This window comes from Cebidichthys violaceus, unplaced genomic scaffold (assembly GCF_023349555.1).
Source record: "Cebidichthys violaceus isolate CVI_PGR_0920_01 unplaced genomic scaffold, fCebVio1.0.p SCAF_6, whole genome shotgun sequence".
Classification (NCBI taxonomy): domain Eukaryota; kingdom Metazoa; phylum Chordata; class Actinopteri; order Perciformes; family Stichaeidae; genus Cebidichthys; species Cebidichthys violaceus.
This window is the reverse complement of record NW_027176816.1, coordinates 11586675-11603613: the sequence shown is the minus strand read 5'-3', so window position 1 is coordinate 11603613 and position 16939 is coordinate 11586675. Positions and strand designations below refer to the sequence as shown.

Genomic DNA, 16939 nt, shown 5'->3' with positions numbered 1-16939 from the left:
GAGAGCAGGAGAATATGGAGAAACAAAGAATCATGCAAAGAAAGGGCAGGGGAGGTAAAATAGAAGAACAGGGGAGTTTGGACAACAGTTAACGTGATGGGGATGGTGATCCAGTTAAATGGAGAGGGATGGGACATTTGTAGAAACCAAATGTAAATGTGAGATGGACAGGGGCATGGGAGGGTAAGAGACAAAGGTGGCAGATGAAGAAAGAGACCAGAGAGTGAAGGAGAAAAAAAGTGGAGAAGAAGAATGAGGAATACATTGAGGGAAGAGAGGAAAATTGGATAAAAGTAATGTAGGGAAAGAGAAAAAGAATTGAGAAAAGAAAGGGGTAGATGGTAGAGGAGAGATGGTATAAGTAGATCCATGGAGAGGGATTACAGTGGGATTAAAAAGTTGAATGAGGTGGAAGGACAGATGTTGTGCACAACAGACGAATAGACCAGAAGGAAGAAAAGGGAGGAAAAACTCAAAAAAGATACAAATGTCAAGGAACATAAAAAAACAAGGAGAGGACGCAACGACAGGGGTATAAAGGGAAGACAAAGGAGACACATAGACACAGAGACAAAGACAACAGGGAACAAGAGTGTAGTTTGTATTAGAGGACATACAAAAACATTAAACTTAGTGTCAATAGTGGTGCAGCATTCCGCTAATCAATCAAACACATCTATTGCAAACAACTTAAATAATTTGGAAACATTTTGCTGAGTATAAGGATTGTGTGATTTAACAAGTAAAAGGTAAAAGACAGCTATCTGACCCATATTATGTAATACGGGAAATGTAGTACATTTTTTTCTTGTTTTCAAAACTTTGAGTAAACTTTTTTCTTTAGATTATACATACTATTAGAGGGATGTGAGGGAATGACCAAACCAATTCTCTTTTAAATGATTTTTTTTCCTGCAGACCATCACTGAGATGGTCTGGGAAGGTGGATGTTTGTCCTCTTCAAACTGAGTGTGACTATGTGGCATGTGTTTGTATATATAAGCTTAGCTAAACACATTTTGGAAAATAAATGTCTTGCAACTGTCAAGGAATAAATCATTTCAGTTATGGATTGGGAGGTTGGCAGCATGAATTTATGGCCAATATATAGTACCTGCTTTTGAGTCGGTATGGACCTAAAGCCAGGAGGGATGGTACCATGCGATGAATTTATGCTGCTCTGAAAACAAAATAGGGTTCTTCTACCACTTAGCCAGGCATGGAAAATAAAGCAGCTACATTTCCCTTATGTTGAAATGGTTTTCTTGTCTTTGCAAATGACTTATGTATTGCTTCTAATAGTCTCATGCTTCAAACTTAAACTTCAAAACTGTAGACCAAGCCTACGGCACCATGTGTTCCACAGCAAACTCCAAGAAAAACACAAAAAACAAAAGACAAGAATTTTAGTGCATTTGATAATTTTAGCAGTATCCTTCGCTGAATACTTGAATGAAATAGAACTACTAAAATAGTAAATATAGTTCAAATCATCAAAGTATTTATATCTTGTTCAGATGAGTCAATGTTTTCCTGTAGCTGATCAAAATCATGAATGACATGAACGCAAGAATGAATCTTGGTTCATCTTTGCTTTTTATAGTATGTGTTAATTCTGTATCTTCCCTTTCTCATCGAACATGTTGACTGCATTTTTAATTGTTAAATAAATCTGTTTATCATGTCAGTCTGTGGCAAATAAAAACCTGTGGGGACTTATCAACCATATAATCTTGTGAAAACATACTCTCAACACCTCAGAAGATTACTTTTCAGTGTGAAAACATCTATTCTTAACAAGGGGATTATTCATCACAACCTTCACATAATAACTGATATGGCTCAAAATGGATGATGGGACGATTCTTAAGAAAACACATTTAAAAAATCCTTTTTGTCAATTCACACGCACATCCCAAAGCAGTGTTTTTTGTTTAGTTTATCTTGCCGTATGCTGCAGACACTTGGGAGTGATTTAACAACACAACAACCAATGATGTTGTAAGTGGATTACTCCTGAATAATTGAAGGATGCTTTTTAATCTGGTGACTCAAATCCAATCCATGTTACATCTTACATCAGGAGGCTCGCATAGGATTTGGTAAAAAAACGTATCAGGTATCTTTGGAAATAAACACCTACATTTTGATTCAGCTTTCAATAAACTTCATTATTTTGAGGAAGTAAGACTGGCTAAATCAGTATCACTTTTTAAACATATTCCTAAAACATGCATTTATCATGAAGCTTAACGTGCTCTGTAAATCATTGCATGCGGTTTGTACGTAGGATGACATTGAACGAGTTATTAATGCACAGAATCATTACGGTTTTGTCCCTTGTGCCATAATCCAAGGTACGTTTTTTGTAGAGTTCCAAATTACAGTTGAAAAAAGATATTAAATATGCAAATGAATACCAAAGAAATTGTCAAATTGTACTACCATCATAGATCTCTACAGGAAGTAAAATCATTGGCAGAAACATTCACTAGCTACTTAGTTTGGTATCAAATTGGGTTAGTTTGGGGGTGAGATGTTGAACACTTTCCTTCACCAAAGGTTTCTATAATAAAGGCCCGCAGTATCTCAAGAAAGCTCAACAGCGGATTCCACTTTGAATCTCACTTTCATGGCAGAGCTTGTTTCGTCAGAGTGGGTGTCACTCGCTATAAATTGGGGATGGAGTAGACTCAATAAAGTTTGTATGCCCTAAAGAAACGTGGAAAACAAAACAATAGAAACATCTGAAAAATCCACAGCAAATGGAATTAGTCATCATAGCATTCCCATAAAACATTCATAGCACTCACAAAATAAAAACAGGGGCAAAGTAGAATGAAAGGAATGATTTCAATCAAAGTGACATAGAGGCCATTCAGTATAGATGCCTTTGGCAAGTTTTGAATCCACTGAACCATATTAAAGTGAGTCAAACTATTGACTAGAGCAAAGTTAATGACTGTGCAGGGGCCCTGTCCATGGTTATAAAATATGATTTAATAAACTGGTTTTATTTCTGTTGAGGATGTTTCTATATTGGTTCATCAAATGTATGTGGTTGATTTTGATCAATATTTTGTCACAAGATTTACTGCAGGAAGCCCTGAATATCTGACGTCTCTTAGATTGTTGCAGTAGGCAGCATTACTAGCAGTAACATAAAGAAATGGAAAGAAAGCAACACATCCAATCAGTTTGGTATTTAGGGAGATGCATCAATTACATCCAAACTACACGTGCCACACTGCCAAAATGTGTTCATTATCAGTGGTAGCTGTATAGTTGTGATGATGACAGTTGTAAGTGCTTTTTTACTGTAAACTTGATGACTTTCTTTTTGCCATTATGTTTGTGATGTGAAGCTCTACAACCATTGAAGTACTATGAAAGCTGTAATACAAATGTTTTTGTACTACATGTCAATTAACTGCAGGTCTCAAAAGGTGCTTGAAGTTTGACCACTGATATGCGATCTGTTTTATAAGGAACAAATGGCCAATACAAAAAAAAAGAAGACTAACATAACATAACAAGATAACATCTCCACTGTTTAGCTATCTTCTCTAGACTGAGCACTGAATTGATTTTAATTGGTTCATTCTCTTTCATTTTAAGTCATTATTTCATTGTGTGCTAATTTGTGTGTCAGCATCGTTTGATTGACTTTACCTGGCTCTGGAGCACTTGTTGTTGGTAGAGGGACAGACGGGCCTTGGTGTGCTCGTCTGTGGTGGGGCTGAGGGGCTTGGGGTCTGACATGGACCTCTGGGTGCTCTTAATTGGTCGGGGCACAGAAGGGTGTCTCTGGGGGGACTCTGCTGTGTAGGACTTCTGCTGAGGTGTGACGTGGGCTTTGTTCAGCCTCTCACTGGACAGAGAATTCTCCAGCAGGCGGTGAGGGGACACTGGGGAGACAGGAGAGTAGAGGACTTGTGGGGATTTGGGAGCTGTCTGCTGCTGCCGGATGATGCTGGAGATGGACTCGTTGTGGATGTGGTTGTGAGGCTGGTAGTTGATGTCGAGCGGGTCGGGGCGGCGGCGCTCAAACTTGGCTGCGTTTGCTGCAATGTGCTGCTGCTGGCGCTGCTGGGTCAGGAGGTCGACAGAACCGGATTGTTGTGTTCCAGTGCTGGTAGAGGAAGAATATGGACTGACCGTGGTTGGTACACTGAGCTGGGGAGCTACAACACCCTGTGACTGGGCTTCTGGGTCAGTCTGGCATGCTAGAGACTGTCCTTTTTGGGTCCGCTCAGGTCCGGAGATATAGTGCACAATCTCTACTTTATTCGGGTCTGGTACAGTCACATGGATTGCTGGGGAGACTCTTCCTAAGTGCTCCACTTCCGTCTGGCAAGACATTTCCCTGATGGTCTGGATGGCAATACTGGAGGATACCATCTTGGGAGTTTCGGTCTTGGTGTCAGAGGCTGTGGTGGAGGTGGCGGCAGTGCTGCTGCCAGTGGCACTGGACTCAGCGTGCCGGGAGAAACGGGAACGTCTTCGTCGAACCGGCTGCTCAGTCTCAGCCTTGTCCTCGTCGTCATCTGTCTGGACTGAGCAGTCAACACTACGACCACGCCTTCTGGTGCGATGACGCATCATGTACCTGTTGACGGGGAGAAGAGAGGGAAAACAATGAGGAAAGACATAATGATGCAATATACTAAACCATATGTAAAAAAAGACAAAATGTAATCTACGTGTTGTATTATAAAGTGCTTACATGGAAAAGCAGACAGAAATCTGAGTTTGAACATTTAACAATTATTGATGTCATATCACCTTTTTGTGTTGCACAAAGCTTTTCTGCCTTTGAAAATCTTTATTCTGTATGAAAATGTGTATAAATTATTCATAAAGCCTTCATCGACATCTCAGCTTGTGTCTTGTTTTTTAATTAAAGAAAGATGTGAAGTAAACAGGAAGACTATCAAGGTAATCCTCGCCTAATACACACACACACACACACTCGCTCTCTCTCTTTCTCATCTACACCCGCATCAACCTACACCCACTAAACAAACATATCTATGTATCTGTCTACACACACACACACACACACACACACACACACACACTCATCTCTACCTCTCCTCTCCATCTTCATCGTCTGTCTGCACAGAGCTGTCCACGATCCTGCGTGGGGAGCCGTAAAACACCACGCCGTCGCCGTCCAAGCTGTCCCGGCTCAGTCTGGTCATGGAGCTGTGTTTCCTCATGTTGCTCCTGGTCTCCATGTGCTCCTGCTGGCTCCTCAGACACATCTCTGACGAGGAGTTGGGGAGAGAGCGGGAGCCAATCTGAGAGTCGATGTAAGGGGGCAGGGGCTGTCCGTTTGCATCAAGCTGAAGAAAAATGGAATATTTTAAGGTTGTTAGTTGTCCCCCATCATTGATTCAATTGAGACTGAAAAGGCTTTGCATATTGCAGTTCATATTACAATCATAGAGGTCCAACAAAGTTACACATGCAAACATTATGAGTTGCAGCTTGAAGAGGCAATTCAGTTACAACAGTTACAGTGATGCACAATTTACTTTACAGACATGAATTCTTCTTTGCAACCCAGGTGATTCAGGAGTTAGAATATGTGTTTGTGGCTTAATGAACCTTTTGATTGATTATAATTTGGGAAATATACAGTAGAAAAAAGGGGAGTGTCAGGTAGGAAAGTCCAAGCCAGGAGTCAGGCATGTGTAGGCAGGTGTCAGGCAGGCCAAAAATGTATTAGTGAGAGCTTCTTGAAGCATGCTACTTCTGGACTTCTGCACTCTCCATGCCCTAAAATTGTCTACCAATGCTGTCTAAGAGCTGATGCATTCAACATGTATGTTGTTACATCACTTATATGCACCTGCCAGTGTTCCGCAGCCCCCTCACCTGAATGCTTTGAGCTGCAGCCGTTTTCTGCCTCTTCTGCTCTACAAGCTGTTGCTGGAGCTGGTGCTGTAGAGACTGGATCTGGTCTAGCTGTGACTTCTGCTGCGCCAACTGCTCCCTCTGGAGAACGAGTTGCTTCTCGCGTTCGTGCTGCTGCTGCTGTAGGACCTAAAAAAATGTTGGTGGAAAGTGGTAATGAAAGAAACAGATGTCGGCAAAAACACAGAGAGAGAGAGGACAAGACAAGTATGGAGAAGCGTAGCACAAGAGTGATGTGAGGGTGGACAGATTGAGAGGAAATCAAAGAAAGAAAAAAAAAGATGTAAAAGAGACATAATGAAAAAAAATTAGAGAAAGACAGAGAGACATTAAAGACAGTAGAGGACAAGCTTGTTGAGTTTTGGCACATCTGGTTATATAAAAGATGATCAAAGACTCTGGACACTACATGTGACATGGAATTATTCTTGTGCTGATGGATTAGTTGTAAAAATGGTTCCAAGTTAGCCAAACCTCAATAGCAAAACCAAGAATGGAAGTGCAACAAAAATGAAGTGCAGCATGTACTGGTCATTGCTGTTGCCAGTCATATAATGCTCGCAAGAAAATATGTAATGCATTTCCTTTGTTGCATAAATGACAAGCTAGTGCAAATAAAAAGTTAGGGTTTCTGCTTTTACTGTGGGTTATGAGATGCATATTAAACATTCCATCTCTAGTTCATTCTCATTAAGTAAGGCTTCCAAACCTGTTTAACTGAGTTAACTTGAAAGATTTTCAACTGCTTGTTCTATCAAAAAAGAAGAAAATCGTCATGTTAGCCCTTCTGTTACCTGTTAAAACATCTGAACACGGCTATTAGGAGCTGAAAAGTAGTATATTCAAATGTGTATTTGCTATTGATTATCAGATGAATACAACATAACGGAATTCATTTTTCTTTTGAGTATAAATCAGACAAACAAATGGCACTAAAAAACTAAATCTGAGCATTATCAGTTTCTATCCCACATACAGTACACACCACAGGCATGTTCATGCACACTTTCACCAAGAGGGAATATCCAGTTACGTGAACTACATAGCATGCAGATTATAAAACTATATTTGTAAGGCTGACTGGATGCAAACATTTCTTTGAACAAAAAAATCCCATCAATCTTTACATTAAAATAGCATTTTTTTCAAACAATGACAGAATTTGAACACCATTTTCTGGAGAGATATTTAATGGTCTCACTGTCACAGTTTGTTACATGTACTTTCTTGATAAAATGCATGCATATACTGAACTGTATATATAAGTTATTGTATTAGTCATTTCTTTAATTATTTCAGGGAATGATGTACTGTATCTTGCAAGTCAATTTAGTGGTGGCACATCAAAGATGCAACACTAAATGAACAAAACAATTTAACGAATAAAAAACGCAATAAGATGCACCACAAATACCACCACCACAAAACGAACAAAACACAAACCAATATCAATGGCAAAACCAAGAATCACAAAACATCAAACGAGACATCAAACTCCATTCTGTCTCCTGTTTCTCCCTCTACCTGTTCCTTGATGTTCTGCAGCTCATGTAACTCTCTCTGCACAAGCATCTGCTCCTTATCCCTGTGCAGCTTCAGCTCTATCCTTTCTCGTTCCAGCTCCTCCTGCAGGCGCAGTTGCCGCAGTTTTTCCAGCTCCACGCGCTCCCTCTCCATCTGCAGAAGCTGCTCCTGCTGCCGATGCAGCCTCTCTGCCTCGGTTTCACCCTCCTTGTGTATGGCACCTGGTGGGGGGAAGGGAGGAAGACCCCCTGAAATGGGTAAGCCACTAGTGGGAACAGAGGGGCCGACTGGTGGTTGGGTGTAGCCATGAGTGTGTGAAGGAGTTGAGGGTGGGTAAGCATGGGCTGCTGGAGGAGGCTGTTGTGGCTGCTGAGCAGATGCCACTTGTTGCTGTTGTTGTTGTTGACTGTTCAGGTGGGCCTGGGACAGGTTTATTGGCTGCTGCTGTGGCTCCATTGGTATGACAACTGTTCCTTGTACCTCCGCTGATGAGGATACACTTTTACCGAGGTAAACTGGTTCATCCTGGAGCGTAGAACTAGTAGTTGTAATGGAAACAGACACTGGGGCACCTATTGGGCCTAAAGTTGTCGCTGCACCAGCAGAAGTGGCAGTGGTTGACGTTGTTTGGAGAAGACCTGGTGCTGGGTAGCGGACTGGAGCTTGCCCAGTTAAGGGTATTCTTGGGCTCATTGGTAGTCTGCTAAGACTGGATAGGGGCACAGGTGTCATGTTGGCAGAGGGGTATGGCCTGTAGACCCCCCTCAGTAGTGGGCGAAGAACAGAGGCAGGCTGTGTTGTTATGGGAAGTGTAGAAGCAATGGGGGTCTGGATGGTGGAGTAGATCATCCCATCAGCGGACCTAATAGCAGCAGGATACATGGCTCTGAGACTGGCCTGCCTGGCATTGATAAGGTTAGTTAGTGCTTGACTGTGGGAGATTGGCTTCCCATCTAGTCCAAAAAGGAGGTTTTGTCTCATGCCGAGACCTGCTGCAAGTCTGGAAGCCCCAGGCCCGGTTCCTCTCCCCAAACCACCAAACTGCATCAGGTCTGGGTTGCTTCCATATCGATCTATGGAATTGAGAGCTGCACACATCCGGCTGATCTCCCTGGCAGTTGTAGCACTGTACTGAGCCAAGTTAGCTTCTTGGAAGTTAGCAATGTCACGAGCAGAGTAGCCATAGTCTGAACTGATGTTGGACAAGGAATTATATCTCCTTATAGGCAGCGTTTGGGCTGTGATGTCTCCTCCATGCCGTAAATCTGTATAGGAGCCATACTGCATTCCCATAAATCCTCCATAACCCTGTTTCATTGCAGTTAGATCCATGGCAAGTTCTCCTGTGCCTTGGAGGTGTGGTTCTAGTTTAGAATGGTAGGACTGTAGCCCAGCTTCAGCTAGGTTTGTATCAGACATTGAAGGCTGAAGCCTACCAGGGAAAGGTAATGTGTAGGCCTTACGTTCATCCATTGGATATTCATGGTACCCTTCAGGTAGTCTTTCTTGGTCAGACTCATAGGTGAGAGGTGGGGCAGATGGAGGCCTTATGCCCTCTTTCTCACCACCGACACAGCTTCCACCAAATGGAAGTCGGTAAACAACATCACAGCAAGCTGGTTGGTTTTCAGGTTTAATTTGGCCTCCTGTCAGGTCCATAGCATCCTGTCCTACTTCTACCTTCACCAGCTGAGTCATTGCCCTGGCCTGCTCTGGCCCTCCATCCATCTGTACTACCATACTATGTGGTGATTTACCTCCTGATATCAAACCAGGAGGACTCGGTTTCCCTTTCAGCTCAACAGGACCACTGCCATACATCTCAGGGTTAATGACTGGTGATACAGCACTGACCACAGCTGAGGCAGCGCTAGTCTGACTGACTAGCAGGTCTTTTTTCAGTAAAGGTGAGATCTGACCAGTAAGGCTGTACCTGGCCAAAGCAGATGCCTGTTGCTGCTGATGTTGCATCTGATGGTGCTGCTGCAACTGGTGTTCGAGGAGCTGTTGTTGCTTCTGCAGCTTCTCTTGCTGTATTTGTAGCTCTCTCTGTTGGATACTGAGGTCTTCCAGTTTGGCATCAATTTTTGGTATTGTTGGGTCAGTTGGAGGTGAAATTGGTGGTTTGTTTTGGGAAAGACACATAGCCGAACCCATGCCCTGACCCAAATCCACTTGGTTTTGATGGGGATCACCATAGATTGTTGGCTGTTTTGGCTGGGTCATGAACATGGAAGCAGCCACTGTGACACTCACAGTGGTTGGTGTGATTATCTCCTGGGTGTTCAGGTTCATAATCAGTGGCTGTACAATTGTTGAATGTCTGCTACCCTCTGATCCACCATGGTATTTCCTGCTTTCAGTAGCCAAGGAGGTGAGATCCATTCCCTGGTCAGTCATGATAATAGGAGCTGGTTTGGTTGCTGTTCTGAGGTCCACAACACTTCCGCCTTGGATCATATGGCCCTGCTCTACCCTAGAAGTACCTGGGACTGTAGATATTCGACAGAGGGAGATGTTGTCCATTGACATGGACCCTCTGGTGTAAGTGCTGGCTGTGGTGACCATACTTGTTCCCACATTTACTTTCTCCACTCTTTGTGTTCGGTAGAAGCTACGTGTAGGAGAGTGTTGGTAAGGTGGCGTGTCTGGAGGGCTGCCACATGGGGAATAATTGTCAAATGTTGATTGGTGGCTAAATCTGGTAGGCGATGACAGGGGAGAAGTAGCAGTGTTGACTGTCATTGGCCTAGCTGGGCTTGGAGGTGGGGAGTATGGGACATCCTGGGAAGACTGCTGACGATAGAGCCGTGGTAAAACTGATCGATGGGATGTTTGGGTTCCCTGCGCTGTCACTGGAGACGTAGGCCCAGAGATAGCTGACTCTGACATCCGCAATGCTGAACTGAAAGTCTGTGTGGAGAACTCAGCTGTATTCCTTCTGGAAGGTGAACGGGTAGGACTCTGTGTTGGTGGTGATGGAGAAAGAGGAGGACTGGTGCTCCTGTAATAAGTAGTATACTTTGGAGAGCGGGGCTCAATAATTCTCTCAGTGGACGATGTTGAGCTGTCTCGCACTTGGACATCCCTGGTCTCCCCTACCCTTCTGGTTATCACTTCTCTCTGACTGTAGGCCTGGGTAATCTCTGCAATCTTGCTGCATACACTTGAGACTGTAGTTGAAGATGTGGCAGGGCTTGAAGTGTGTCGGCCATATATACCAGACTGAGTAGTCGTCATTGTGTGGCTTGTACTAGTCTGAGAAATAGTTACTGCATCTCTGGCATACACTCCATAAGCTGCAATGGTGGTGGCAGCCACTGCTGGAGTTATTCCGTTCTTTCCTGCTTGGCTTTTAATCCTGTCTTTGTGTCCATTCTTTGCAGAGAAGTGCTGTGTTACTCTGACATCAGGAATCCGTCCTCCAGTCTCAGCAAAGGAAACAGGAGCTGAGATCTGGGTGGGGCTGGTCCCTGGAGTGAGTAGAGCATTGCTCTGCTCCAGTAGCTTAGCAAACGCTGAGCCTGTGTCTAGGAGCTGTTTATCTGAGTAGGAGCTCTCAATCTCGATCTCTACTTGCTCATCAGTGGCCTGCTGCATCTTGGTGATGTTCTGAGATGTTTGTCGGATCTCCTCGTAAATATCAGTTTCTGTCTCTGCTGCCTCATTATCATATCCTGCTTGATCTTGTTCATATTCATACTCGTCATCATAACCTTGTCCATTAACATCCTCCTCGTAGTACTGCCCATGTCTTCCATGTTGCTGCTGTTGCTGCTGTTGTTTTTGAAGCAACTCTGCCTTCCTCATCATCTCCTCATAAACCTCCTCAGCACTCTTCAGCGGTTTTGAAGTTGAAGATGGTGCTGTGGTGGTTGTTGTAGTTGATGATTTCTCTACTGGCGAGTAGAGAGACATAAAGGTAGGCAGGTTGTATTCACTGCCTGACTTGTAAAGTTTGGACTCGTATCCCTCAGCCTCTGAGTCAAGACTCTGAGGGGAATATTCAGAAGCAGAAGAACGATGGAGCTCTTCCATTTCTGCAGCTTGTCTCAGCTCTTCTGTTGGAGAAGCATCTTCAATGGGTGAGAGATTGCTAGGTGGAGTCTTGGACCTCTCTCTGCGCCTCTGAGCCCTCAGCTCCTCCTTATCCCTCTTGGTCTTTCGTGCTGTGCTCCTTATTCTCTGTTGTTCCACCTCCCTCATCTTCTCCTGCTCTCTCAGAAGTTCTTCTTCCTCTCTCAGCTCATCCTCTTCTGAAGAGTCTTCAATGGTGGGAAGGAGAGGGCCATGGGAGCGGTGGCGTGCTTTCCTCTGTTGCTTGGCCTCTTCCAGCCTTTGTCTCCTGCTGGGGCTACTGTCACTGTCCTCCTCCATTGATGAGATGGAAGTAGGTGACTGGCCTGAGCCATACGAGGATGAAGTGGCTGGCAGAGTGGAAGAGTAGTCACCTCGAGAACGCTCCTCGGGAGATCCTGTCAGGCTCTCCATCTCTAGCTCGGGTTCCCGATCAAGGCTCAAGTCATTTTCATTGCCCAGCTCCATGTCTCGGCTGTAGCTATTGGTGTTATTGAGTTCAATGGTTTTGAAGCGCCTCAAGCCTCCTTGTGATGCCATCACATCTTCCTCACCCTCCTCCACTGAGCCTTTATAAACATCGCTAGAGCTCTTAGTTTCCTCTTCAAAACTGCTGGAGTGGTGCTGAAGACGTCTTTTCTCTTTCCCTGAGTCAGAGATTGTGTGTTTATGGTGGCTTTTCTTGGGTTTCTGGTAGCCATATCCTTCATCTTCCTCATCTTCTTCTTCCTCCATCTCTTCCTCCTCATTATCTTCATCAGCGCTCATCTCCATTATTTGTCTCCTCATGAACTCCTCATCTGTCATCTCTGTGGGCTCAGCCTCTTTTTCCTTCTTTTTCTTCTCCTTCTTCTCCTCCTTCCCTTCCTTCCGTTTACCCTCCCAGTCTCCTGCATCTTCTTCTTCCTCTAGTATATCTTCCAGTTCCTCATCAGAGTCGTATGAATCTGGTGGGATTGACAAGGAGCGTGGGCGCTGCTTCCCTCTGTCATCCAAGTCTCTGTCTCTGTGCTTCCTCCCCCTTCTGTCCACCTTCTCTTCAGAAAGGCTCTTCTCCAGCAAAGGCCTCATGGAGCTTTCAAGCTTGGTGATTTCAGAAGGGCTTGGTGGGGAACCCCGCCCACAGATCCCCCTCTCACTCAGTTTCATCTCCTCTTCTTGGATTAGACCTGTGATTTCACTGTGGGAGCTGGAGATGCCATCAGAGGAGTAGCCGGTGTCACTGAGGCTCTGAGGGCTGCGTGACAAGTCATGGGTGCTGTTGTTTTTTGTATCCTAAAGAGAGAAGAAGAAAGAAGAAAAAAATAAAAAATTAGAGTTAGAATACTAGGGTTTTTAATTTAAGTAATAATTTGTGAGAATGTTTGGATTCTGGATAAGCACATTGGTATACATACAATTCAAGCCCACATACATTTAGATTCTGATTTTTGGAGGTAAAATAAATGGTTTCTGTCTAATTTTAATATTTATCCGTAACCAATAAGTAAAACGCTTGTTCAATATGGGACCTAGATTTATCGATTTAAAGATAGATAACATATATAAATATAAAAATATGTAATTCTGCTTGAACAGGAATGCTAAAACTGCTGCCCTCAGCTTTTTATAAAAAGGAACATTAGTAAACCAAGTAATGAAGTGTTATACTTAAACAAGAATGCATGAAAATAGGGTTCTCTACATTAGGTTTGAAAGTTTGGAGGTCTATAAAAAACATCTCTTAGTTTTGTTATACTATATATCATACTTGTTATTATATCTATACTGTTATAAAGTGTGTGCTTTAGGAAATTCCACTGAGAAGCTTTAGCTTAAAAATACTTAAGTGCACAACAGTATTCAGTAACAACTGATTTTGTTCTTTTAAAACCTAAAATCCCATTACAGAAATCATACTTTTCAAACAAGAGTTGTTCATGAACTCATATGTGGGCCTAAATTCAATTCTTAGAAGTTATCTCATAAAAAAAGTTGCTAGACAAAGAAGAAAGGTATGAAAACAGAAAGAACATGTGAGATAATAGGCTTGAGGTTGTTATTCAATGTCTTGGTGTTTGGAGCTACGCTACACTAACCTGAGGACCGAACCCAGCCGGAATTAAACTCTTTGTTAACAAAGAAAGGAGGATGGAGTTTGTCTTTAAGTGAACACCATTTGGTAAGTGAACTGCGTTTGTTTTTTTTACATTTAAAGTTATTGTTATTGTCTGGACAATTGAATCTGTTTGGGCTGTTTTCTGTTACAAAGCAAGAATTATAGTATGGAGAAATGGGGATTGTGTGGCGATTGCTTTAGCCCTAAATTAATCAGTAGGGAACAGCTGCCTAAACGCTGCGGGGCGAGTTCGTAGCTTGTGTGCTGCTGTTGTTTACCTGCTAAGCTAGTTTAGTGTAGCCTGCCAGAACACATGTGCGGTGCGTCAGCTGTTTTTGTTTTTGTTTTTTTTGGTTCCGGTTCAGAGGTCACACAGCCCGTTGTCTGTTACGTGAGCACAGTCCACCGAAAACATTTTATTTCCCACAATTTAAGCTTCTGCATTTTCCAAATGCACTAGTATTATTCAAACTGCATTCAGGCTATGGTCTGATTTTATTAAGAACTAAATCTCCAATAATATAGTAAATGACAGCATAAAGACAAATCACATAATTAATCAGTTATCATTAGGTGGCTTATAGTTGACAGGTTTGTAAACAATTTTGAGCCATTGATGGAAAGAGGTTATTCAAACTGTGTATTTTAGGAGTGAGAAAATTTCAGTTTTGTGATGATGAGCGATTGGGAAGTTAACATGACTGGAACACAAAAACTACTCAAAGCTCATTCATCAATGACTCTGCCTCAGATGTCAGTTAATAACATGCCAAATCATAATCTCAAAGGGACTAACCTGGTGAATGAAAGGCAGATAGAGGACAGAATACAGAATAGATAAAAAAAACAACTATGGAAATGTTTTCTATAAAACCCCCTACGATGGTTTCAATACTTCAGAGGAGACTTTACATTTAAGTTGTCTGCACTTTAAACTCCTAGCAGTTCCTTAGATGAGGAAGATCTGCTCTGCCTTTGAAAAGGCCCACAGCAGCCGATCTTGATAAATATTTTGACAGGAGCAATAGCTGCCGCTGAGTAAGAAAAGGCATTATTTCACTCCCTCTGTGTTTCTCTCTCACTCTCACGCCCCCTTGCCAAGGTAGTCCACACTGCCACTTGCAGCCTCAGCATTCTGTGAGGAGGGAATCGATGACATGCTTTCCAAACTGCCATGGATGTCCAACACAACTTAGAATTTTAATTAACTAGGCTCCATAGAAAATCTTAAGTAGGGTTACAACATAACTGTATTTTGTGACGTAAAACATCCAGTGTTTTGCACAGGTTTTATTGTCAACTTCACTTTGTTGTACAATAAAGGAGAAACTGCATTTTGTTTTGTGATCCCCAAACTGAATAGACATATAATTCACATGAAATTATAGGGCCATTATAGATACATTTTGTACAAGAAGTGCAAGAAAAAAAGAAGAAGCTTTAAACGAGTTCAAGAGTCTAATCTGATTGATTATAGAAGCCAGAAATGCTACGGAGAAATACAAAAAACATGGTAACAAATCTTTTCTTTTGTCAGAGAAGATAATTTAAACAGAGCATGGCAAAAAAATGGACTGTGAAAATTTAATAAATCTGGAAATGTGTTTACTAAAATGGTGATGTAATTAAACTTCAAACCTTCACATTACATTTTTAATACAAGAAGGCTATCCGTGCCACTTTAAACCTTGAGGCATCCCACTTTATGGCATATTATGAATATAATCTTTCGATCTACAAAACTGCTAACGTAACTGAAAATAAAGGAAACAAACAAAGTCATATGGGCAGGAGTACATAGTATTGCAACTGTGTTTTGCCTTCTATTTCAACTTAATAGGACAGTATTTTATGGATCAGTGACCAGTTACAAAATTGTATTACTTTTATATGAGCATGCAGCATCTCTGAAAAATGCAGGTGAAGATCTAAAATATTCATAAGAAAATAATGTGAGATTTGTGTTCAAACATAAACTTCAAAGAAACTGGTACTTTCTTACTTACGACATACTTTTTTTTGTTTACTAGGAGAAAACAGACTCCAGCAAGAACTCTTTTAAAAGAGTTCTCATAACAAGTTTGGCTTGGTGCTGCATTTACTCACTGTGTTGTGAGAATTAGTGTTATTTGGCCCACTTAATGCCAAACTAATGTAATCTCACAGATTTGTTTAAAGTAACCTTTATGATTCTTTACATGTGCTCATCTGTGAGCACAAGTCATCACAGCTATGCCATATAAGCTATATTCACAGTAGCATGAATGACCTCATGATGCCACCTTCATTAATTTACTTACATCTGGAATTTAAACACAGCAGTCAAAACCTTGAAGAGAACATTGGAGGAAATCTAATGTAGCAACAGGCAGCTGGTTGATGGCAGAATCCATGGTGTAAACACTTAATATCCATTTCCCAGGTGTCAGACAACACAAACTTCTGAAGTCCACGGTCACATGGTTCATTTATCACATGCATCACCTTTGTCTAAATTCTGGGTCTGATTCTGCTGAGGACAGCAATGTTTGCCACTTCTGAAATGTACGAGTGGACTGTGATACTGAAATCAACCAAGTCTTTAGTCTGATGCTGAGTCTAGTTTTGAGGTGCTGCGCCTGTGTTTTTAGAGACCTGCAGTTCATCCACCCTCCTTGTTAGCCTTAGCCTAGTTTCAGACATCTGAATTGTAGACCACATCTCTGATTTCAGCCATTCAAACTGGTTTCATCGATGGCTGTTTCCATCGTTTTGGAGAAACAACTGACCAGTCACAGCTTAGTGGAATTAAGAATGGGGATGTCATCTTCCTACAAAGGAAGCTACTTAGCTACAGTTATGAAAAATATAGCAACAGAAATATGGCAAGAAGCATGGATGAGAGTAACACAGCTGTTCAAGTTGCTGTAAGTCGACTTAAATAAATAATAACTATGAAATCAACATATTAAAAAACATTGAGTTAACTGCTCCTAGCAACTGCTTGCTCGGCGTCTGTGTCAACTAAAAATGACATCAGTGGAACAGATAACTTACAACACTGCTATAGTAAATGTGAAAATGTTTACGTCGCATAATTTTCTCTGCATTCAAAAACTACACCTCCCATGAGGCCTTGAAAGTGTCCCATTAGCAAAGCATAGTGGTACACATTTGAACTGAATGCTGAATGTTTTTCCTTGATTTACAAATTGTTCAAACTTGACAATCCAGTGTACTAGAATAATTGTAATCTGCTTAGAATATTTACTGAAAACCCCAAGAACATTTTTCAGCTTTTCAGAAACAATGTTGAGAGAATCTGTCAATGAGAAAGCT

General features: G+C 42.1%; 1 protein-coding gene across 3 annotated transcripts in view; it reads right to left on the bottom strand.

Annotated features, from left to right (window-relative positions):
• Positions 1 to 16939, bottom strand: part of bsna (bassoon presynaptic cytomatrix protein a) — a 152418-nt gene that overhangs the window by 28790 nt on the left and 106689 nt on the right. For all 3 annotated transcript variants that reach the window (XM_068733091.1, XM_068733093.1, XM_068733092.1), the window contains exons 5-8: positions 7447 to 12798; positions 5884 to 6051; positions 5092 to 5348; positions 3673 to 4609 (exon numbers count right to left, since the gene is read on the bottom strand). In XM_068733091.1, the coding sequence (XP_068589192.1) occupies positions 3673 to 4609; positions 5092 to 5348; positions 5884 to 6051; positions 7447 to 12798 (6714 nt within the window). The remainder of the gene's footprint in view (positions 1 to 3672; positions 4610 to 5091; positions 5349 to 5883; positions 6052 to 7446; positions 12799 to 16939) is intronic.